The sequence below is a fragment of the Drosophila elegans genome, unplaced genomic scaffold (assembly GCF_018152505.1).
Source record: "Drosophila elegans isolate 14027-0461.03 unplaced genomic scaffold, ASM1815250v1 contig_520, whole genome shotgun sequence".
Taxonomy (NCBI): Eukaryota; Metazoa; Arthropoda; class Insecta; order Diptera; family Drosophilidae; genus Drosophila; species Drosophila elegans.
The window spans coordinates 850,105-875,034 of NW_024545903.1; the positions used below are offsets into that span (position 1 = coordinate 850,105).

The 24,930-nt window shown below is 37.9% G+C and overlaps 2 protein-coding genes and 1 long non-coding RNA gene across 4 annotated transcripts; all 3 read left to right on the forward strand.

Moving 5' to 3' along the window:
* The first annotated feature begins 10,791 nt into the window (after positions 1-10,791).
* Positions 10,792-12,496, forward strand: LOC108135372 (glycerol-3-phosphate dehydrogenase [NAD(+)], cytoplasmic). Its single transcript, XM_017256061.2, has 7 exons — positions 10,792-11,071; positions 11,134-11,340; positions 11,517-11,705; positions 11,763-11,946; positions 12,035-12,188; positions 12,251-12,343; positions 12,412-12,496. The coding sequence occupies exons 1-7, from the start codon at positions 10,853-10,855 to the stop codon at positions 12,440-12,442; spliced, it is 1,077 nt and encodes a 358-aa protein (XP_017111550.1). The 5' UTR covers positions 10,792-10,852; the 3' UTR covers positions 12,443-12,496.
* A 312-nt stretch (positions 12,497-12,808) lies between these two features.
* On the forward strand, positions 12,809-14,074 carry LOC108135370. Of its 2 annotated transcripts, XR_001773900.2 has the most exons (3): positions 13,003-13,420; positions 13,478-13,579; positions 13,642-14,074. It is a non-coding gene; the product is annotated as an uncharacterized LOC108135370 (long non-coding RNA). The 2 variants fall into 2 exon arrangements; XR_001773899.2 differs by lacking the exon at positions 13,642-14,074 and having other exon boundaries at positions 12,809-13,420; positions 13,478-13,632.
* Positions 14,075-15,273: 1,199 nt separating this feature from the next.
* On the forward strand, positions 15,274-17,399 carry LOC108135362 (kinesin-like protein Klp59C). The gene has a single exon (XM_017256054.2). The coding sequence runs from the start codon at positions 15,447-15,449 to the stop codon at positions 17,274-17,276; it is 1,830 nt and encodes a 609-aa protein (XP_017111543.1). The 5' UTR covers positions 15,274-15,446; the 3' UTR covers positions 17,277-17,399.
* Positions 17,400-24,930: the final 7,531 nt, after the last annotated feature.

Genomic DNA, 24,930 nt, shown 5'->3' on the forward strand with positions numbered 1-24,930 from the left:
GCAAAGTTTTTAAACTGTTTATTTATATTTTTTCTGACGAATCTAGTTGTAGAATTGGGTAAGAGTTTAAGTACAATTGAAAACCCTATTTGATTGCTCGGCTCTGCACTCTTGCACTAATTCACTTAACTGGCTGTCGAATGAGCTTACGGGAAAATTCCCAGGCGTTTGCACATGTCTTCAACCCTTTTCATTGGATGGTTCTGGGAGGTGGGGACACTGTAACCACAACACAAGGCGTTTCAAATGTTGCCTTTCAAATTAATTAGAAGTTTGCGGTAAGCAAAGCAAAGCAGATCCAAGTTTCCTGCTTGCCCTTTCGGCGCTGGCAGTCATTCATGGACATCATCATCTCCATTGATGGCAACCGAGTAGGCCACAAAATGGCTTTTGGCCAACAATGAAATCTGAGTTCTAATTGCCGGCACACAAACATATAATTAACTAAATAACGAGATGAGCAGGCAGAGAAGTGGGTGGTACCCCAGCCATTTGGCTGCTGTTAACGGCATCCGTAATTACCTTTGATATGCTCAGCCACACTTTCCGGAGTCGGGGTTTTTCAATTAATGTTGGCAAATGTCTTTCCAGGTACTAAGCACACTGTCGTGTTTCTTTTGGTTTTGTGGAGCTGAGTAAAAGTTTTTTAATTTATTGGCTATAAATTCAACAACGTTGGCCCATCATTGGCACCTGCCTGAAACAGTTAAGGTAAACGAACAAATGTACGAACAGAAAGAAAAACATATTAATTTGGTTTTGAGTTAAAATATATTTTGCTTAATGACCTTTTCTAAAGTGAAAGGAGTGTAGTGAATTTATTTTAAAAATGTTTACATTTATTTGAAAACTATTAAGAAAAAGCTGTTATCAACAGATGTGAGACTTGTTTATATAGTGTGTACAAAAAGTTATAGTTATATTACGAGCTAACCACTGAAATGGTTTAAGAAGTCTCCCAGGGGCAAAAACTGAGGTAGAGATGATAAGAACAAGCGAATGTAGGAGAAGACAAAGAGCAACCGATTAACATTTATTGGGTCTGAACTTTAATTTGCCTTGTTGGCCGAGAAGCTTACCTCTCGCTGGCCTTTTGGCCATTTGACATTCGAACTGTGGCTGGATTTATGGGATTGCCTGTGTCGATTACTTAGCCATAAATCTTCGGTGTTTGCTTATGGTCAGCAGTTCAGCCGATTGGCTCGGTGACCCCAAATTGTGTATATGTTTCACGCATTGTTTTGGATTTTCTACTTTCCCTGATACCTTAGACCTACTTCTCGTCCGACAGCAAAACAAATTTACGAGTCATGCCTGGAATACATTTTCTTTCGTTCTTCATCATTGCACCATTAACAGGTTAACTCGTTTTAAATTAAATCTGCGCTGAGCGAAAAATAAATATAGGAATAGCGCCAGTGGAGAAAGAAACAGCGCAGGACTCCTAATTTGCAAAGTTTTACGCTGACTGAACTTTAACCCTGCCGCAGGTGTTAAAAATGATTTGCAAAATGCAAAACTTTTCGTTATAAATTCATAGCCATATATAACTAAAAAAGGGAATAAGAAAGCCAAACGATTTGCCAAAGAAGTTAAAATTGCTCAAGTTTATATACATTTTTCGTTTGCAGCCGTGAAATATGCAAAAAGTTTAATCAAATTCCAGAAAATCGCCATGCTCTAAGTCGTATTTTGTAGTTTTAGTGGCAGTGCGTAAATTAAACGAGTAAATATTTCAAATTAGGAAGAATGGTACAATAGAGTACAAAACAATTCAACTAAAAACACAAAAAGTTTCATTGATGTTTACTACTTTAACAAAACTTGAATTCATCACGAACTTCAAAAGTTTCTGAAAAGTATGCTATTAAAATCTATTTTTGCTCATACGCAATAAAACTCCCAATAATGTAGGCGAATGTTTATGTCAAAATGTATACTTTAGTATATGATAAAAATATGAAATAAATGCTCCTAAATATGACTGCAAATTTTGAAGACTTTCACACAATACAATTGATAAAGAAAATGGAAAACTATTGCGCGGATTATTTACATTTCTCTCTCCACAGGATGTCATAAATCTTATACACCTGTTTGTGAATGTGTAAACGCCCACATGCTGGCACAGATAAATTTAGTGCCAAAATATTTAAAGTCTATTTGTAAAGGCCAAGAACCAATGGAGAAATGCGGCGAAAAAAGAACGAAAACCTCACCGAATAAACCCGAAAAACCGCCAGAACCACCTGAAAAATGAGAAAGAGAGAGGTGGAGCGGATACGAAAGAGAGGGCATGAAAACCCCAGAGAAGCCCCCAACAATTTAACAACTGACTTCATGTGAACTAAGCAAACATGCAAGTGTATGCACACACGGACTCCGACACACACACACACACACGTTAAATGCATAAGTGGGGGTGTAAAAAAGAAAAATTACAGGAAAATTGCAAAGAAAGAGCAAGCGCTTACGCTCACATTTTCCTTTTGTTCTATGACTGTACATGATATTTCCCTTTGCCTCAGTTGGCTGTCTTTGCTTTCTTTACATTTTGTGTGGTTTGATAAAAATAGGCAGTTTTCCAATCAAACGTAATTTTTTGCCTGTTCGCAAAAGAAATAATTTTTTGGTTTCAGCTTCGAGTTTAATGCTGCATACAAATCATTAACAAATGCCAATTTTTTAAAAATAAATAACGACCTAACAGCTTTACAACAAGTTTTGTGATGAGCCAACAATTATATACCCATCAATATTCTCAATGGAATAAGTCCTTTCCATGACTGTTTTATTATATTATTGTTTTATTATTTATTGCAATTATGATAATAATTTCAGAAATGAAAAGTTTACACCATAGACAAAAGCACAGAACCAATAAATACAATGAAGTATATGTTAAACCGTAGATTTACAAAATATTTTAATGACTACAAAAGTCAATTTTTTGTTTGGAATTAGCATAATGCAAATGATCTACCAAATTCAAATTGTTCTTTTGAATAAGCATAATGCCAATTATGTATACTGTGCATGCAAGCCTCACAGAAAGGGTTAAAGCACAGTGTCACAAAAAAATATATGTCCAAAAGAATTTCCGGTGCTTACCCATTAAATTTGTCAGTTTATTTTTAAAGAAGTTTTTTACAGAAGAGCGAAAAATGTAAATGCTCGGCCAAAAATTTTCTCATCTCTGGTCACACGCAATATTGACAGGCACACAGGGCTTAAGCGAAGATTAACTGCAGTCAGTGTGGGTGCATGCTATTTTTCGAACATATGCACGGCACGTATTTGAATTATGTGTGCCAGTGGGACCGGAAAATACACACGCACACATGCCAGTGTCAGAAGCGGAAAGTAAATAAGTATAAAACCCGTCATTCTGAATATTTTTTCTCCTTTTACGCTCTGAGGGATCTCCTTTTTGCACTGATACACAAATTAGACGCAGCACCCGCCCCCCCTCTCCCACTTATCATGGCGCCAAGGCGGAAAATTGTGAGCCGATTAAATTGGCAATCAAGTGAAAAGACATCAGGAGCTCCATCAGAAAGAGGAGCGAAAAGCTGCGGTAAATTCCTCTCATCTTTGCTGTCAGTAAAATGGCATAATTACATGTAACTAGCCGAAAAAGTTTACATTTATGAGCCACCGTCGGCTGTGACCTGGGATATGGCCAACGTTCGGGTGCTGGAAAAATGGGGAGTTTTCCGGGGAAAAGAGGGACTAAGCCATCATCCAAGCGAAGCTATTTATGTCGCCATCAGAGTGGCGGGAAATTGGAGACACAGGGATAACAGGACTCGCAGGGCGAGGAAATCGGAGGAAAGGCAGGGAGTTTTGGCTGCCAAATGGCTGCGTTGACACAGTTTTCCTTGTCGTTCAGCTGCGCCTGATGCTTTTCCCTCCCGGCTGCGCCCAACCCCCCTTTTTTGTGTGTAAAAAAAACTGCGGCAAAAAGGGGCTAGCAAATTATGAATGAAAGATGGCGGTGAAGTTCGCTAAATGGTTACAGGAAAACGTAAAAGGACGGGGTAAAGCCGTATTAAATTTCATGCGGGAAGTACCGTGACGTAGGTTTATTTCATGGATAATAAATTATAAGGAATTAGGAACCCAAAACCTCGGTATTTGTCATCAACGAAAATCATAAACCAAAGTAAAAAATTAAAAAAAAAAGGCAATTCTTTGTAGTTATTCTTAAAACATTTCTTTCAAATTACGGATTTTCATTATACTTTTTGGCTTCTTGGGTTCATTACAACAAAAATACAAAGACAAATTAAACGGTTCTCAAAAACTCTTAGTCTTAAACAGATTCAAAAGTTCAATTTTCGCCGATCTTAATTCTTAATATTTAACGACAAATTTAACATACAAAAAAAAAATTTCAAATATAATAATATAATTCAAATATAAATTCAAATTCCACGAACTATCGCGCGAATATTAATTCCCATCCGGACTTAACTGCGTACAGGCACTAAGTTAATCGAGTAGGTTAGCGATTTTAATTAAGAATTCGAATAGAACCAAATCCAATCAAAATTTACTGATTTTCGAAAAGCTAAAATGGAAAGAGGGTTACAATTAGCATCTAAGGTCGACCTTTTCGCACTCCGACAGTGATTGCTTAGCGCCGCAGAAAAGGAGAACGAACTTACTGATTGCAATTGACCTCGAGAATCCGAACTGCCCACTCATTTCTCCAACATTCCACTGCTGACGGACTTCTAAGAACGGACAGACATCCAGACACCATCTGGGCATATTTTAATTACTATTTAGGCAAACGTAAAAAATAAACGAAACGCAAAAGAGAACATTAAAAGCCAACTGCAGACGCTTTTCCCGCGCCCCTTGACTCCGGCCACGCCCATTTTGCCCCTGACCTGTCTGCTTTGAACTTCGGGCTCAACTTTTTGGCTGGCTGTCAAATGGGAGCAAGTGAAATGGCAACAAGATGCGGCAAATGTTGTTTGGAATATTAATTCGACTTTGGGCCGCATTTAAGGAGCTTAATGAACTCGAAAAGCAGGATTAAAGCTTAAACTACACAGAAAAATAAGGGACAATAAACTTGAAACTATGAAAAACGTAGATGATAATAAATAAAACTATGCAAATAAATAGAGATTTCCTACAGCTCCAATTCATGAAAGTTCATCCAATTTCTTTTGGGTAATTTGATTTTCCTATCAGTAAACAAAATATCTATACTCAATTAAATTTAATATTTTTTCGTGGCAAACTATAGAAAAAAAATGTTGCCCGGTTGGCTTACATTTTATATTATTCAAACTGACTTTTTCCCGAGTACACAGCAATGTGTTTCATTTTGCCCATCAATGTGGGGAAAAAGGTAGGAAAGAAATGAAGAACAAAAAACTTTTAATGCCGCATCGTTCTATCCCTCGGTCCCTTGATATTTGTTTATTCTTTGAACTTCTCCAATTAAAAGTAAATATTGTGAGTAGTTTATCTCGATTTCATTCGGAGCCGGGCAGTTTGCATAGTTGGCAGCTTTGCCCCGGAATCTCCCCTTTTCCCTTTCCCCATTAACAAGCTAACTTTGCTTGCATTTCGCACGCAATCTAAGACTGGCGGCTACGTCATTTCCACTCCAGAGCATTCCCTTTGTGTCCGCATCCCTGGCTGTATCTTTATCTGATTTCCACTCGAATCCAGCTCAACTTTGGGGCCAAAAAACTTTTCCTCGCGCGTAATTAAATGCCTTTTAAAGCGGCAACGCGGCCCAGACAACTTTTCGTGTGCCTGAATTCTATCTAATGCCAGCGAAAATGGCTAAGATGAAAGCAGAGTTGAGTGCCGCAGCAGGGAGTTTTTATTTCATTCAAGCAAAAAATACATTTAAAACAATTTTTGACAATTTTAAGCACGAATTTGAGGCCTTTAATATAGCCTTTTTCAAAACATAACGACAAAGGATTAAATTGAAACTATCATTTTAAAATACAATACAAAAAAAAAGTTATTGAGATGTGCCAATTGTCTCCAAATGTTCCGAAAAATGTATTTACTTTAAAAACCATATCACTACTGAGCATCTTAAAGCTTTCCCTTAATTCCATTCCATCCACTTTTCATACGCGCATCGATTGGTTTGAAATATACAACCTACCACCACAAAAATTAAGCACACATCGGTCTAATTAGTTTATCTCATGTGTGCAAACTTCGCTCAAAGTTAGAGCACAGAGAAAGTGAAAGTTTACTTACTATTCCCACACATTCGTCCTCTCAGATCCCGCAACTTCCAAACAGACTCTCGAAAACACGATGCAGCTAACAAAAACATGGAATAATTTTATTTACGATTCAACTTTGTAGTCACAAAATCGTATGAGTAACTACCACAAAGTAAAAGGAAGCGAGGGCAGATGTCTAAGGTGCAACGCATAAAAAATCGTGCTAAAACTTTATGTGCGTATCCCTGCGATGATTTCAGACAACTGCCCAAGTTAACTTTACTTTATGGTTGTAGGTGAAAGGAAACAGAAGGCAGAGAGAATAAAATAATAAAAACTGAAATTAATGTTGAACGAGGGGCTAGAAGACATGTGAGCGCATAATTTATACCGTCCCAAGACGGAATAAAAAACGAATTATGTTCAGGATACATTTAAAGTGTTTCGTTTGGTTACCTGGAGGTTTCCAACAAGCCAAGCTGAGACTGGATTTATATGTTTTTTGCAGAAGTTATTGTTTAAGAAATAAGCTCATTACTGACGTTAATCAAAGTAATCGAAGTATAAGAGCTTTAATTTCATGAGTTTAAATTACGTTTGGCAAGGATATTTAACTAATGTGTTGACTTGAACGGAAACAATTTTGTTGGTCATGAAACATGAAATTTAATAGTTTTGAGCTATTTGATTTAATCTATTTTATTGTTTGTGAGTTGCAGTTAAAGCATTCTTATAACATATACATTAAAGGTGTAAATAAAGAAACTTTAAGGTGCTCTACTCATGGGATGCAAACTTGTCTCTCAGTTTTAAATCTATCTGCATGCAGCTTCCCAAAATTTGTCTTTCTATTGCATGTAGTACATAAGTCGGAACGAGCCGGATCGGACTACTATAGCATATAGCTCCCATAGGAACAATCGAAAAAATAAATAAAAAAAAATTATAACTTTGCTGTTTTTCATTTTCTTTTTTAGTTCTTCGAGATAAAGTAATGGTTAAATATTTCAGAATTACGGTTTAAATTTCATCAAAATCGGACGACCATAACATAAAGCTCCCATAGAAAATATAAAAACTTAAAAAAATTTAACTTTTTTATTTTGTAATTATACCCTTGCAGAGGGTATTATAATTTCAGTCAGAAGTTTGCAACGCAGTGAAGGAGACATCTCCGACCCTATAAAGTATATATATTCTTGATCAGCATCACTAGGCGAGTCGATCTAGCCATGTCCGTCTGTCCGTCCGTCTGTCAGTCTGTCCGTCTGTCAGTCTGTCCGTCTGTCCGTCTGTCCGTCCGTTTATATGCAAACTAGTCTCTCAGTTTTAAAGCTATCTGCATGAAACTTTCCCAAAAGTTGTCTTTCTATTGCAGGTAGTATATAAGTCGGAACGAGCCGGATCGGACGACTATAGCATATAGCTCCCATAGGAACAATCGGAAAAATAAATGAAAAACAAGAAAGAAAGCAAACTTCGGCAAGCCGAAGTTCATATACCCTTGCAGCTATTGCAAGAATTAAACATTTTTGAAAACATTAAAATTATGATTTACTTTCGTATATGTTTAAAAACATTGAAGCTATGATGATTTGCAGCTCAATTATTTGATAGTTATTTTATATATTTTTATTATTTCTAAGGGAGCTATATGATATAGACGTCCGATTTTGATAAAATTTAAACCATAATTCTGAAATATTTAACCATTGCTATATGTCGAAGAACTAAACAAAAAATTAAAAAACAGAAAAGTTATAATTTTTTTCATTTATTTTTCCGATTGTTCCTATGGGAGCTATATGATATAGTCGTCCGACTTTGATGAAATTTAAACCGTAAATCGGAAATATGTAACCATTACTAAATGTCGAAGAACTAAACAAAAAATTAAAAAACAGCAAAGTTATAATTTTTTTTCATTTATTTTTCCGATTGTTCCTATGGGAGCTATATGCTATAGTCGTCCGATCCGGCTCGTTCCGACTTATATACTACCTGCAATAGAAAGACAACTTTTGGGAAAGTTTCATGCAGATAGCTTTAAAACTGAGAGACTAGTTTGCATATAAACGGACGGACAGACGGACAGACGGACGGACAGACGGACAGACGGACATGGCTAGATCGACTCGCCTAGTGATGCTGATCAAGAATATATATACTTTATAGGGTCGGAGATGTCTCCTTCACTGCGTTGCAAACTTCTGACTGAAATTATAATACCCTCTGCAAGGGTATAAAAATTATAACTTTGCTGTTTTTTAATTTTTTGTTTAGTTCTTCGACATTTAGTAATGGTTAAACATTTCCGATTTACGGTTTAAATTTCATCAAAATCGGACGACTATAGCATATAGCTCCCATAGGAACAATCGGAAAAATAAATGAAAAAAATTATAACTTTGCTGTTTTTCAATTTTTTGTTTAGTTCTTCGACATTTAGTAATAGTTACATATTTCCGATTTACAGTTTAAATTTCATCAAAGTCGGACGACTATATAATATAGCTCCCATAGGAACAATCGGAAAAATAAATGAAAAAAAATTATAACTTTGCTGGTTTTTATTTTTTTGTTTAGTTCTTCGACATTTAGTAATGGTTAAATATTTCCGATTTACGGTTTAAATTTCATCAAAGTCGGACGACTATATCATATAGCTCTCATAGGAACAATCGGAAAAATAAATGAAAAAAATTATAACTTTTCTGTTTTTTAATTTTTTGTTTAGTTCTTCGACATATAGCAATGGTTAAATATTTCAGAATTATGCTTTAAATTTTATCAAAATCGGACGTCTATATCATATAGCTCCCTTAGAAATAATAAAAATATATAAAATAACTATCAAATAATTGAGCTGCAAATCATCATAGCTTCAATGTTTTTAAACATATACGAAAGTAAATCATAATTTTAATGTTTTCAAAAATGTTTAATTCTTGCAATAGCTGCAAGGGTATATGAACTTCGGCTTGCCGAAGTTTGCTTTCTTTCTTGTTTTTTTTAGAAATTCTTTTTGATTAATTAATAATTTGACAGTTCACAACTACGCTTTTAATTTTATTAAAATCGGAAAACGATATCATATAGCTGGCATAGGAACTATCGAATAATTGAGCTGCAAATCATCATAGCTTCAATGTAAACATACACGCAAGTCACTCATAATTTTAATGTTTTCAAGAATATTTAACTTTGCAAAAGCTGCAAGGGTATATAAACTTCGGCTTGCCGAAATTTACTTTCTTTCTTGTTGTCTTGTATTTCACGGCCTTTTAAAGTGTTGGCCAGCGATTTGTTGGACCTGAAGTAAGCCGTTCACTTGCCTGCAGCGGCCTTGGTCCGCTCCATTGCAAACCCCAACCCCAATCCCAATTCCAATTCCAACCCGGCCGGCCTCATTTCCAACGTTTTGTCTCCGTACCATTGTACGGCCAAGCACAGCAGCTCGTTTGGCCTTTGCCTCGGCAGCAACTCATTAAAAATTCCATTTTCATTTCGCCCATCATCCATTTTGATTTCATAGTCGAGTGGATGGCGCTGGGCGGTTGGGCTGCAGTCGGATTCTGGATTCTGGTCGGCTTGGTCGGAATTGGATGAGATGGGCTGGCCAACTGCGCGTCGCACAATTTCAAAGTATTTACTTTCTTGCACATTGATTTCGATGGGACTTTCACTTTGACTTCTGCCCCTTGCATTTCAACGCTGGCAATTTTATATTTTATTGAAATTACCGCCGCCACTTCTCCTTTTGCCCATGACTTTTTCGGAGAACTCTTTTACGCCAGCGCAATTAAAAAATAAATACAAGAATTATGAAATTTTTCCAGCATCAGCTTTATATGACATGTATGTATATACATTTTTCGGGTAAACATGACTGAATCCATATGCAGCCCTGCTGAAAATTCGAGGTGAAAGCAGTTGCCACAGTTAATTATTTGCCCTGCCAGTTTGGCGAACGTGACGTATACGTAATTTTTATCCCGTCTGATTCACTGATGAATTGTTTGCCCAGCACTCAATCAATATGTGTGCACGGAACTTATATGCATGTAAATATGCATATATATTAATACGCGATTGAATATTTGGGCTCGCGTATGGTTTTATTTATTTGCCCATTAATTTTTAAGACTCACAACCAAGTTTATACTCTTGTTTAATTGGTGGTTCCCTCAACGTTGTAAATTAGCCTGATATGATTTTCCAAAGTGTGCATGAGCTATCACAATATTATAGCATTGCAATTATTAACGCTTTGATTAGATACGATTTATGATGCTTGGCCAGACAACAAAAGGTACCTAATATTAAATAACTTTTGATTGGAGCAATTTATGAAAATGTGCTTTTGATTATAATCAGAATATAATTAAATAATATATAGTTAACTACTAAACCATGAAAATTGAAATTCATTCGAAAAGCCATAGGCCAAATTAAATAACTTAGAAATAAAATATTTAATTTTTATCATTGAAATGTATGATTTGTTTATTGATTAAAATTTCAATATGGAATTTATTGGTTGTGAATATAATATCTTAGACTTTAAAGTCACTCCAACTAAACAACATACAAAGAACATTTAATTTAAAATAACATATAACATTTAGAAACACGAGATGGAGAAGATAGTGATTTGTATTATAGGATCGGGCAACTGGGCAACGACCATAGCTCGCAATGTGGGCAGGAATGTGATAAATTCGCAAACCCTTGATGAAAAGGTGCCCATGTATGTGTACGAGGAGATAGTTGATGGTCGTAAGCTCACCGAAATCATCAACACCACCCACATAAATGTCAAGTATATGCCGAACTTTGAACTGCCACCAAACATTGTGGGTGTACTTTGATTGAAAAACGATATGTCATAATTTGTGTGGTGCGTTTTCTTTGCCAGGTGGCCGTGGATGATATTGTGGCAACGGCAAGGGATGCCGATATAATAATATTTGCCATTCCGCCTACTTTTGTGAGCAGCTGCTGCAAGACACTCTTGGGCAAAGTTAAGCCCACGGCCCATGCCGTTTCGCTGATCAAGGGATTTGAGCGCGGCGACGATGGGCAGTTCGTCCTGATTTCCCAAATAATTATGCGACAGCTAAAGGTTGTACTTTTAAAAGTACTTGATGTTAAAGAGTAAAAAACAGAACATTTTTTAATCTTTTAATTGAGATCAAAATACTAGCCTTCATTTCTTATAAAATTCTCCATCTATATTTCCGGCATTTGGTTTAGGTAAATGATTATATTACATCTTATTATATTTCCTTTACTTTTTAGATTCCATGTTCAGTCCTAGTGGGCTGTAATTTGGCCCACGAAATAGCTCATGATCACTTTGCCGAGGGAACAGTTGGCTGTCGAGATCAGAAGTATTATCGAGTGCTGCACGACATCTTCAAGTCGCCCACATTTCGAGTGGTTGTCACCGAGGATGCAGACTGTGTGGAGATTTGTTCCACGTTGAGGGTAGCCACCATCCACTATAGGAATGTTCAATTGACAGACTCAGTTTCATTTTTACAGAACATAATTGCCTTTGCGGCTGGCTGTTCAGATGGAATGGAGCTGAATGAAAACACCAAGGGAGGAATCATTCGGAGGGGTTTTCTGGAAATGCTCCAATTTGTGGATGTTTTTTACCCGGGTTGCCGCATGGGAACTTTCTTTGAGTCCTGCGGTATATCCGATTTGGTCACCAGTTGCTATGGTATTTTAATTCTTGTACATTTTACCAAAGCTCCAAGATATTTGACCTCAGGATAATATTTTAAAATTTAAAAAATGTTTCTCTGCAGCCAATCGAAATCGCAAGTTGGCTGAGGCCTTTGTGAAGACAGGTAAGCCACTGAGTGAACTGGAGCACATCCTTATACCAGGACATGAGCCTCTGGGTCCCGTGACAGCTGAACTAGTGCATCACATGCTGAAGAAGAAGGGTTTGGAGGATAAGTAAATAACATACACAAAATCAGTTAATTTAAACCTTAAAATAATCTTACCGTTTTTTACAGATTTCCCCTTTTCACATGTGTGTACAGGATCTGCACTGGGGACTATCCGCTGCACCGCCTGGGGGAAACTCTGATTAAAGCACGCGAAGACATGTAAGGAGGATCTCGATGGAAGACCTTGCCGATTAAATTTATTATAATAATTTATTATTTGCCCCCAGCTTCCACCCGATGCATACATTCCAGCTCTGAGGCGCTGCTTTCAATGTTTATTAAGATTTAAATAAAACAAATTCGCATCCCAAATATAGCCAAACAATTTGCTTTCTTATCGTTTAGCCGGGAAAGTGGAGCACATGCTGCGACTGGGCTTTTGTCTCGGATATACATAAGTACATGTATAAAGTATTCGCCGGCAAATGCGGCAGGACGCTCCGCTCGATGTTCAAACAAAGCCCCTCAACAATTGTATTGTGCGTCTTTTCTTGCTGCAGTTCAAGTATTCCCTTGCGGAGAGTGCACTCCATTGAATGCACCAACGCTCCGAGCATAACAAAAAACAACGGAAATCACTTCAGTCGGGGATCCGGATCCGAATGAATGGAAAAGAAAGCCGCCCGCTTTTCCAACTCATTGTTTTCCATGGCTCAACTATAAATTTATGTGTGTTCCTCTGTGTCCGGTAGTTTTACTTCTCAGCATTGTATTGAGGATGAAGTGCTTTCCAATCCGAATTGAGGAAATGGGAGCAACCGCTGGAGGACTTGTTGAGATCCCCAGCCAGGGGTTCACTGAACTGTTCAAGCAGAGCCCTATATGTCAACACGTTTTTAGGCAGTTAACGAACTCGAGCCAAAAGGAAAACATCAATATCCGAAAGTCAGAGCTCTAAAAAATTTCAATAAATTTTCTAAAAAAAATGACCAACAACTCGTCTGATCTCGACCAAAAAAATAAAAAGTTAAAAATGCAACGACGTCTACTTTTTGTGCTTGCAATACTTCCAATAATATTTCTAATGGTCTGGACAGTACTCAAGAAAAAAGAACCGTCTCTGGCAGTTGCAGCCAACGAAGGTAATGGCAAGACATATGGATTCTGGAGCATGATGGCCGATATTTATTACTATTTCTGGGAGGACAAAAGGCCAATAGCCACTGTGAAGCCAAAAGGATTTCTGGAAAAAATCTGGAATAATCTCAATCGTTAAGCAAAATCTGCATACCAATGGTAAAAAGTATAGTTTAACCAGCGAGTAATTTTTAAGTAACAAATCAAATCCTTTAGCACGAAGATTCGGGCCGACTTACTACAATTTTTGTAAGGACGAACCTGGAGCTCGAGTCAAAGAGATATGTTGAAAATCTCGAATCACTACACCAAAATTTAGTAAAACACCACAAAAGTCAATTTTGAAATTATTTAATTAATGTTTTATGCAATTCACTTAGTTTTCGGCTTTGCTATTTTGTGCCTTTTTTTCAGGCATAATTAAATCAAAGCGACAAATGTGGTTATCAGCAGGCAGAAGTGTGATGCGGCGGCTTGATTGCATCCGGATTACGTAAACGGATTAGTTCAACTGTCGAAATTGTCCAAATTGATTATATTAGCAAACAACATTTAATCCGTGCCGGATGACATTTATTGTGTTGGATTGCATTCTGTGATATGTTTTTAAATTGTGTGCACGTGTGAAACAATATGTAAATTATTTATTAATATAGTTAAATATTATCAGAAAAGCAGATAAAAGGAACGAGAAATAATTGATAAAAATATTTCGAAAGATTATGCCCATGAAATCACTTTCTCCATTAAATATGCATACATTTGTTTATGAGATGCCAAAAAAATATTGCATGTTACATTATGCACATACAGTTCAATGGCTATTCAATTTATTTGGAATTAATTTTTTTTTTTTGTAAAACCTGACAAATGTTTTCCAATTCAATTGCTTTATTAGTTCATTTTGGATTTTCAGTTTAGGCAAGCATTCAGCAAATATAGAGCTTACGTGTTGCCTGCGAGCAGGGGCAAAATAGTTTGCTAAAAATGAAATGGGAATCCCCGAAACGAAATCAAACTGTCCGGCATGGACTGACTGCGGCTAAACAAATATGCATGAGGTCCCGGGCAAACAGAAAAAGCTATGGAAATTTGCATATCAGTTTGGGACCAGGAGCGCCTGGCTCATTGGACCATTTCTTGTTGCATTTTGCAGAGTGCTGTGGGTTGAAAGCGACTGCGTTTCGGGTTGCTGCTCGCCTTTGCCGATAATTACACGGTAAATTTGGTAAAATGTGACGTCAAATAGCAAACAAGACGTCGGTGAAGGACCCAAACAAGTTGCACGTATCTTTTAGCAATGTATCTATGCATCCCGACACCCAGACTCTTGCAGGCAAAAACACAGATACGCAGGCACAGGATCCACAGATACACCTTTTCACAGAGGCAGTAGCGCAAGCACTTCAAAAAATAAATAACAATTTGGTACGTTACACACGTCTCGGCTTATGCAAACGTATCTGCAACTTGTTTCTCCCTCTATCCATCTCTTTCTGTACTCGATTGCCCATCTCTTTCCACTAAAAGAATGCTTCATTTCATGACCACCCACTTGGCAAATAGAAAATACACAGGACATGTAGGACGCCTGACGAGAGGGCTCTCGGAACGGTGTTGTTTGTTGATTCGGTTATTGTTGCTGCATGTTGTTTGCCCTCAAATTGAACAAATAGCTAAAACAATCCTCGCTTGAATAGATATCACTGGGTGTTGTAGAGAATCCTAAAGTAGAGGATCCAGAATTTGAAATTATATGTATACTTTATGCATGGCTTCATTCATGTCATATATTCATATCTCACTGAAATAGTTATATTTGAATTGTTATTTGTTCAAGGATTTTTCTTCTGCTTTTTAAATATTTTCCCAAGTTCCACGAATATTTTTTATTATTAATTCAGAACACTATATATATAATTCATATGTAACTATATGCTTTAGCTAATTTTTTAAATTCACTCAAGTCCCCGAAAAATGTTACAATACGCATTGCATTGCTTGTCACTTTAGTTCTTTTTAAAACTTTTATCAGGTAGAACACAACATTAAAACAGGATTTTATGGAATCGGCTTAAATATTATGCACATTTGTTAAGAGAAAATTTGCAGTAACTAGAGCAAATTGATTGTGGAAATTGGAAGTTCGATCGGAGTTGAGCAACGAAACTCGGGGGATTGTGCCATGGACCAGCTGTCGATCAACCAGAAGGTGTTTATCCGACGTTCGGATGGCAGGGTTCACTTGGCGGGGATCATCAAGCTGGAGGGCGGAAGTAGTAATCTGGTGACGGTGGAGTGGCTCGAAGGACATACAGTGCGGGGTAAGGAGCTGCCGTTGGAGCTGGTGGTCCTGATGAACCCACAGATCTTTGAAGCGCCCCGCTGCAGCGGCGCACTGGCCAATCAGACGGCTTCTATACCGCCACGTTCCAGGAAGCAGCGCTTGATGGCCGGCAGTTTCCTGCCCCGAGTGCCGCCCACCATAGTGCCACCAAATCGACAGGATGGCGTGGTGATCCAGGTGGAGAGGTTGCGAAGACAGCGGGAACAAAGAAGGGAACTCCAAAGCCGGGCTCGTCAAGTGCGGGAGAAGGTTAAGAGCCAAGATCCGGGTAATCCCGACTGGGAAATAGCCAGGATGATACGCCTGCAACGTCTCCAGATGGACAGTCAGCCAGTCAAGAGCCGTTCTTCCGAAGGACCCCCCAAGGAGCACCAGATTGTGGTTTGTGTGAGGAAGAGACCACTGAGACGCAAGGAGCTCGAGGCTCGGGAACTGGACGTGGTCAGCATACCCTCCAAGGATATGCTGGTGGTACATGAGCCGCGAAAGCACGTGAACCTGGTCAAGTTCCTGGACAACCATAGCTTCCGTTTCGATTACGTCTTCGACGAAGACTGCTCGAATGCCACTGTCTATGAATTCACAGCACGACCTTTGATCCGGCATGTTTTTGAGGGCGGAATGGCCACCTGTTTCGCCTATGGACAAACGGGAAGTGGCAAGACCCACACCATGGGTGGCCAGTTCGTCGGACGACAGCAGAGTTCCTTGGGCGGCATCTATGCGATGGCCACCAAAGATGTGTTTGACAACCTAGCATCGCCAGCTTATGCAAGCCTAAAGTTGAGCGTCTCCTGCAGTTTCTTCGAGATCTACGGGTCGCGGGTGTACGATCTGCTGAGGCCGGGTAAGCCACAGTTGCGGGTCCTGGAAGATGGCAACCAGCAGGTGCAAGTGGTGGGTCTGACCGAAAACCCTGTGAAGAAGACCGCCGATGTTCTGGCGCTTCTTGAACTGGGTAACAGCGTTCGAACCTCGGGTCAGACGTCGGCCAATTCTAAGTCCTCCCGATCTCATGCGGTTTTCCAAATTGCGCTCAGATCTTCGACGAACGAGCGTTTGCACGGAAAATTCTCGCTTATAGATCTGGCGGGAAACGAACGCGGAGCGGATAATAGTTCGGCGGACCGGCTAACCCGACTGGAGGGATCGGAAATAAACAAGTCCTTGCTGGTTTTGAAGGAATGTATCCGCGCTCTGGGTCGCCAGTCGGCTCACTTGCCCTTCAGGGGCTCCAAACTCACCCAAGTACTTCGTGACTCCTTTATTGGAGGCAAGAAGGTCAAAACCTGCATGATAGCCATGATTTCACCGGGCTTGCATTCGGTGGAGCACACTTTGAACACCCTACGGTATGCGGATCGAGTGAAGGAATTAACTGTAGACTGTGTTACTCCGAAACGACTTATCAATCCTTTGGCTTCCGTGCCAAATATTTTCTTTAAATCGCAGAATCAGAGTGACTATCCATATGCTTCATCCAACTCGCTACCAAGTGAAGCGATTCAATCGCAGGATGGCAGTAACACGACCAACGATTTAAATAGAAGCCAAGAAGAACAAACACATAATTCAGGGCGACATTTGACACAAAAGAAGAACGCCCAGGAAGCTTCACAAATGTTGGCCAAATCCCTGGCACGATTTCGAGGGCGCAACATTCCCTAAAACTCGGCGGACAAGTCCCCAATCAGAGTCCAGAAACGATTTCTACAACTATTTGATTAAATTCAATAGGATAATTTAACAAAATTAAGTGTTGATACAAATAAATGATGCAGAACTAGAAAATATAGTCCAAAGTTATTGGGAACTTGGGTAGTAACGAGTTTTTATGCAATTTAATCAAAAAATAAGAGAAAATGCGAGCGTTTTAAAATTTGTTTCTGTGTCTATTGGTTTTTTGAATTTATGAAAAAAATAATGGTTTAGGTTTATTTTACGTTAAATCGTTTTTATATTTAGTAAAATATTGTTGAATACTCTCTAGCAAGGGTATAAAAAACCAAACACAAAATGGTAGTGTCCACATATTGAAATCGAAAGATATATGAAATCGAAAGATAGATGGATAGAAATATCATTTAAATTATTTTTAATCAACTTATAAGCAACATAGTTTTTAGTTTGACATTGTACATTTAAGTGCTATAATATTTCGTGCAATCTAAAATTTTTGTTAAATTTGTAATGACCATTCTTTTGGTTAGAAACACCTTATAAAAGTAAACTTTAATTTGATTTTTTTTTAATTCTTGTATAATTAGTTTAAGTCTTGAATCTTTTGTAAAAATAGATTATTCCCTTTTTTAGACACAGTGCTGTTTTTGCAGCTGTAACCGCAAAGTTAATTAACATCAACTGTATTAAGTCTTTGACATAAACATAAATGTATAAAATTACGCTTTTGATTTGCTTAGTTTAACTTAACAAATTAAACGAAACCTAGCAACGCAGATCTATTATAAACTGTCTTCATTGAAATATTCGGCCGGTTGGATACTGTTCACGACAGTTATTCCGGCGCCTTAAAGTTGTCAGCGTCCTATGGGCCCTCTTCGTTTGTGGCCCAGTTCATTTGTGTGCCAACCTGAGTCCTGGGCTTATGGTCCCAGGCCCACTTGCATGTCCTTCAACCAACACACGTAGCGGCGGGTTCATGTGTGTGACTACATTTTCCTATGCTGAACTCAAACTAAGCGCAAATATTTTCCGCATAGTTGCGCATTAAGCCAAAAACTTACTTGTTCCTCACAGTTTTTCTGTGGTTTTTTTCGACTTCGCAGGACGGAAGTGGGAAAGTGGAGAAGTGGCTCCTTTGACAGCTGTCAATATACAATATTGGGGATTATGATGGTGCCAAGACACGTCTTACGACAAAGCTTTGTGTCAATATATTAAATTATGGCTTAGGGCGCCTTTTCCTTAACACCCCGCCCCTTCCGCCCACTCGCTCAACTTTTTGGCATTTTTCGCGCAAATCCGCCCATAAATGCTTAAGGCTGAATGAATATGGATGAAGCAGCAAATTTTGTTATTCTTGCGCAATTGACACTAATTGAAATAAAAAAAAAATGTTGCTAAAAAGCTGCCTTATCTGCAAAATGCAAATGGCAATTATTTTAATACGATTATTTTCTAAATGTTTTCATTTTCTATTCCCTTCAACTTGTGTTGCTATTACGCACAATTGGCCGACTAGATTATTTATAACACAATTTAAAATAAGTCTATTTTTGTTTTTAATCAAGCTTTAATTCTTATTAAGCCTGACATATTTTCTTGTCCTAGAATTATTTATCAGCATTGCAACAGAAATTATAAAACACGTTTGCGTTATTTATATACATTTTATAGTTTAATCAAAAATGAAATACTTTCCAAATGCAAATATGTACGGCTTACAAGACAGCCATTATAAACAGAGACGATAATTTAATTTAAACTTTTTGTTATTTGGCAGCATACGTTCGTCACTTTTGAAGGCTTCCATCTTGGCTTGTCAACAATTTAATGTTTGCAATTTAATTTTAAGTCCCTGCTGTCTCTCGCATCGTTAATCAAAAGCGTCTTTAATCTTATGTCAAGTTATGTAAATAAACAATTACGAGCATTTATGTATGCACACTCACAGAAGCGAAGAAACCCACACACACACACACTCCCACGCACTCAAGAGCACAAATTTTGCGGCTTAAAGTTAATTCATTTCGCAAGTGTTTACCTAACCTGGCATTACGACGGCTAGAGCGCGCTACGCCCACGGGTTGAAGGGTCTCCTGGGGAAGGAACACCAGCCCCCGCCGCTTTCTAATATGCCATTAACATAGCTACCTAAATAAGTAAATTCGATAAGCACATAGATACTCACCCACACACAAGCAGAGAGTAAACAAAACCGGAAGGAAGCGCGTGCAGATTCAACGGAGTGCAAACATTTCAATTTGGGGAAACTGATAAGTCCTATAAACGTAAACTTAACGTTGGCTAAACAAATTTCCAGAATCCCACCGCCCACGAAACCCGGAAAAACCGAGGCGATAACTCAAACACATCTTCTGATTGAAGGCTTAAAGCATTTCGGCGGCGCTTCTCCACCATTGAGTATCGATTACTTTGTGTCTAATGCACTTTCGCAACTGGAGGGCTGCAACGCCAAAGCATTTTCCTCGTTCCTAACACTTGAAAACTAACCGAAACTGTTGTCCGGGAAAACTTTGCTCGCGGCAGTCGGAAAAGTGAGAGCCACTAATGGCTTCATCAGGGAGATATTGGAAAATGTCGAGAGATATATAAAGCGAATTTATGATGGGAGGCCAAGAAAGGAAATAAGTACAAAATTTTACCAAATTTACTTTGTTCCTTTTTGTTACGGCTTACACATTTTGTCATTAATTATACTTTATTGATAGTTATCATTAATAATAATAATTAAAAGATAAAGTATTTCCTGTATTACCAGTGCAGGGTTTTAGTTAAAAGGCATTATGTAAATACATTTATTTATTTTTATACCCTTGCAGAGGGTATTATAATTTCAGTCAGAAGTTTGCAACGCAGTGAAGGAGACGTTTCCGACCCTATAAAGTATATATATTCTTGATCAGCATCACTAGTAGAGTCGATCTAGCCATGTCCGTCTGTCCGTCCGTCTGTCCGTCCGTCTGTCCGTCTGTCCGTCTGTCCGTCCGTTTATATGCAAACTAGTCTCTCAGTTTTAAAGCTATCTGCATGAAACTTTCCCAAAAGTTGTCTTTCTATTGCAGGTAGTATATAAGTCGGAACGAGCCGGATCGGACGACTATAGCATATAGCTCCCATAGGAACAATCGGAAAATGATTGAAAAAAATTATAACTTTGCTGTTTTTTAATTTTTTGTTTAGTTCTTCGACATAAAGCAATGGTTAAATAATTCAGAATTATGGTTTAAATTTCATCAAAATCGGACGACTATAGCATATAGCTCCCATAGGAACAATCGGAAAAATAATTGAAAAAAATTATAACTTTGCTGTTTTTTAATTTTTTGTTTTGTTCTTCGACATAAAGCAATGGTTAAATATTTCAGAATTATGGTTAAAATTTCATCAAAATCGGACGACTATAGCATATAGCTCCCATAGGAACAATCGGAAAATAATTGAAAAAAATTATAACTTTGCTGTTTTTTAATTTTTTTGTTTAGTTCTTCGACATATATCAATGGTTAAATATTTCAGAATTATGGTTAAAATTTCATCAAAATCGGACGACTATAGCATATAGCTCCCATAGGAACAATCGGAAAAATAATTGAAAAAAAATTATAACTTTGCTGTTTTTTAATTTTTTGTTTTGTTCTTCGACATAAAGCAATGGTTAAATATTTCAGAATTATGGTTAAAATTTCATCAAAATCGGACGACTATAGCATATAGCTCCCATAGGAACAATCGGAAAAATAATTGAAAAAAATTGTAACTTTGCTGTTTTTTAATTTTTGTTTAGTTCTTCGACATATAGCAATGGTTAAATATTTCAGAATTATGGTTTAAATTTCATCAAAATCAGACGACTATATCATATAGCTCCCATACAAATAATAAAAATATATAAAAGAACAATCAAATAATTATGCTGCAAATCGTCATAGCTTCAATGTTTTTAAACATATACGCAAGTAAATCATAATTTTAATGTTTTCAAAAATATTTAATTCTTGCGATAGCTGCAAGGGTATATGAACTTCGGCTTGCCGAAGTTTGCTTTCTTTCTTGTTTTTTATGCACTATTATCGAATATTAAAGTAGAATGAGATGAGTTTTAAAGAATCGTTTAATTTACTAAGCTTCTACTCGATTTTCAATTGTACTGACAGTCGGATAAAAAAAGCTTTTGCAAAACACATATATGCCATGTGTATGTACTTTGAATCTAAAAAGAAGCTTGAGTGGCAAGTTAAAACCATTTTTCCCCCTTCAATAGTCCATTCCTCATTTTGCTGAAGTCATGGCAAAATGTTTACAATGATAATTGTCCTGCTCGGTCCTTGTCGTTGTCATTGTCCAGCCAATAAATTCTTGGCAGCTGCATGTTTGTTAAGCTTCAGGCTCAATCCCTTCACCCCTTCACCCCCTCCCCACGACCGTGTTTTTGTGCTGTTTTGGCCAGTGGCTATTGGTCTAGTGGGTAGTGTCCGTGTTTTCTCCGAGTCCTGTCCTTATGTCGACGCTTCAACCGCTTGGCTCTGCTCTGGGCGAATTATTTATGCCTCGAATTACACTTGCAGTTAAAACAATTCTACGGGAAATGAGATTTTCATCTCCCGAATGCATTCTATTGCGGAAATTGATTGCTCGACTGAATTTAAATGTACTGGTGGCTTTGGTGGCTTAAATTTCCATAACTTGGGAGGGTTTCTTAAAGGCCTTTTGCAATAAGTGAAATGTCCCTATTTAAGCTCCCTCTCCCAGTCATATCTCGGTATATCCTTTAATCCTGGCCAGTCCTCTCGGCCAGTTGAGTCCAGTGAGGGGCGTTCCCTCTTGTCTTAACCCAAATTGTTCGCCATTAAGCCGTCAAGTGCTAAACATGCAAGCGATTCTCAATCCCGCCTCGCCTTTTCTCTCTGTCTCCTACTTTCTCACCAACTTTCTCTGTGCTCTCCCTTTCCACTTTCTTCCATTGGCGTGCCGGTATATGGAAAATGTTGGAGAGAAATGTGCCAAGATAAAAAACCAACTTTGCATATTTACTAACCCTGTCAGATGTCGGTGGAAGTCTATTAACAATGGTGTGAGATCAACACGAAAATGTACTGGACTGGTTTAATTTTAATTTTCAAAGGATCATTATTTACCAGCAGAAGGATATCGATTTTTATGCAAAGCGAATAACCATCTTATAAACTAAATAAAAAAGGGTTCGTAAATGCTTGATGAATATTAGGGCATAATGATGTTATTATTGATGTATTTCGACGTTAAAAAAATTAAAAAGTTGCTCCCAGAAAATTTACTTTTTACTGGCAGTTTATTTTATGTTATGAAGATGCATTTTTTGCTTTCATAATATTATTTTTCCTCGAGCCAACGAAAAAACATGGACATTCAGTTTAGCCCAAATTTCAGCGAAAACCCCGAGGAACTTAACAAACATCAACTTGGTGGCACTACAGTATCCTTGCACATGCATTTGTGTGCGTTTGTATGGTAGTGTTTGTTTGTCACGCTAACCTCAAAATTGCCGCCAACAATTTAACAAGCAGCCGTTGTGTGAAAAATATGTCAAACAAGAGGCGAAGGCGGTGACATTCTGTTCGCTTTTTTTATTTTGTGCATACGAAAATTGCGTTAGCCCACACACAAATACATATGTACATGTCCCCACAGTCGTGTTACCAACACAAAAAGTGGCAACACACACACAAGCACACATAGAGCAGGGCAAACAGTTTCCCAGCCACGTTTTGAATTATGCATGTCTGCCATACATGACTCGAATTTTCCCACCCCTCGAAACACGCCCTCTCCTTCGAAGTCTAACGCGAAGAAAAGTATACATATTCACAAAAAAGAAAATGACAAAAAGAAGCAAACGGCCCGAAACTATTCGTGGCCGCTTTTCCTTGGGCAACTTGGCAGTGGGTCGCTGGAATGAGGCTACAACTCAGCCAAGCAAGCAGGAAGGATGTGTTAGGATATTATGGTTCCCCAACCTCGTAATGACTGAATTCTGTGTCTGGCTTGGCTGCTTGGAACCACTCCAAACTAACATGTTGCCAACTCCAACGCTGTGGCAGGCACCTTTGATTGCCCCAAAATGTCCAAGGGTAAGTGGATTATGCATCTGGATGGAGTTCAAGTAAGGGGAAGCTCATTTGAAAGTCAATTACCTCAACATGTGGAGGAACGAAAAAGTTTTCAAAACACAGTTTTTGGGGGACAAAAAAATAATAAAAACACACTGTGTATATAAAAACCATGTGATTTTATTGCATAGATTGTTGACCCCAAAAATGTTGAATAATACTATTTTAGTTATAAATGTGATAATATTATCCTTAATTTACAAATATAACGATTTTCATGGTACATAAACCCAAATGATGTTGGAGCGTTGCAAAAAAAACACTCGGCTCAAATTTTATTTAATTTTGAAATAATATTATAATGTATTTATAATAAAATTAAAAAAAAAACTTGGGTCGATTTTAAATGTTTAAAAAGCTTCGAGCGTTGTCTCAGGTTTCCCCCGTAAATCAAGTATATTTTCCGAAGTGGAACATTGTTAAAAAGTTATTGGTCGTAATTAAAAACAAATTCCGATTCTTTAAAACCAAGAATGGCAAGGGTACCCATAAGTTGACTTAATCTCTTAAGAGATATTAATTTCAGTTGTAATGGCAAATGTATAAATTAAAGTACCATATTTTTATGGTATCACAGCCGAGACAATATTTGGCTTTGTTTTTAGAAGCAATCAAAGTCAGCCAAAAGTTTAAGCATCACTCTCGTTAAAACAACATTAAAAGAATTAAATTGAAAACCAATCAATAGCCCGAACAGCAATTGCCCATGACATAACATCCGACTTATTGGGGGCCAAGTGGCAAATATATTTACTGGTGAAAGGCCTGAAAGAGCGGTCGAAAAAGAGGACGGCACCAAAAACTAATTAAATGGAAAACGCACTCGAAGAGTCAGGCAAACTGGTAGCTGGCAAAGTGAAACCAACTTGTGCAAGGCACTTGACTTTGGGCCACAATCGCGTGACTTTGAGCCAGCCCCTTAAAAAAAGTTCTCAAACACAAACACAAGTGCCGCACAAGTATGAATTTATTTATACGTAATGCGTATACATGATTTCTTTTTATAATTTTAATTTGCGGCAACCTTGGCCCGAACCATGATGGCCTTGAGTGCGGGATACGCACAAAAATGAAATAATCTTTGTGGAAGGGACTTAAGGGGACTTGAGTTGATTTTGAGTTTCTTGCCTGCCGTTGAATAATAAATGCTGCTATTGATTTCCACCATACCAGACCCCAAAAGGGAAAGCACCAAAATAAACCAGAAAATTAAACTCCAACCGGAAACCGGAAGATGGGGCCGGCAAAGTGAGACGGCGAAACTTTATTGACTCGCTTCAGTGCCACAAATTTATTTCCTCATCTGGGGAAGCCTAGAGGAAAGTTGTCGGCTTAACTTTACGATCTTGGCACTTGTTGTTACCCCCAAACAACATAATTTGGCCAAACAGCAATCAACACCACCCCCTCAGCATATTCATATGTCAGTGCCAAAAAAAAATGCCAAGATAGAATGGAATGCCTTTCCGTTT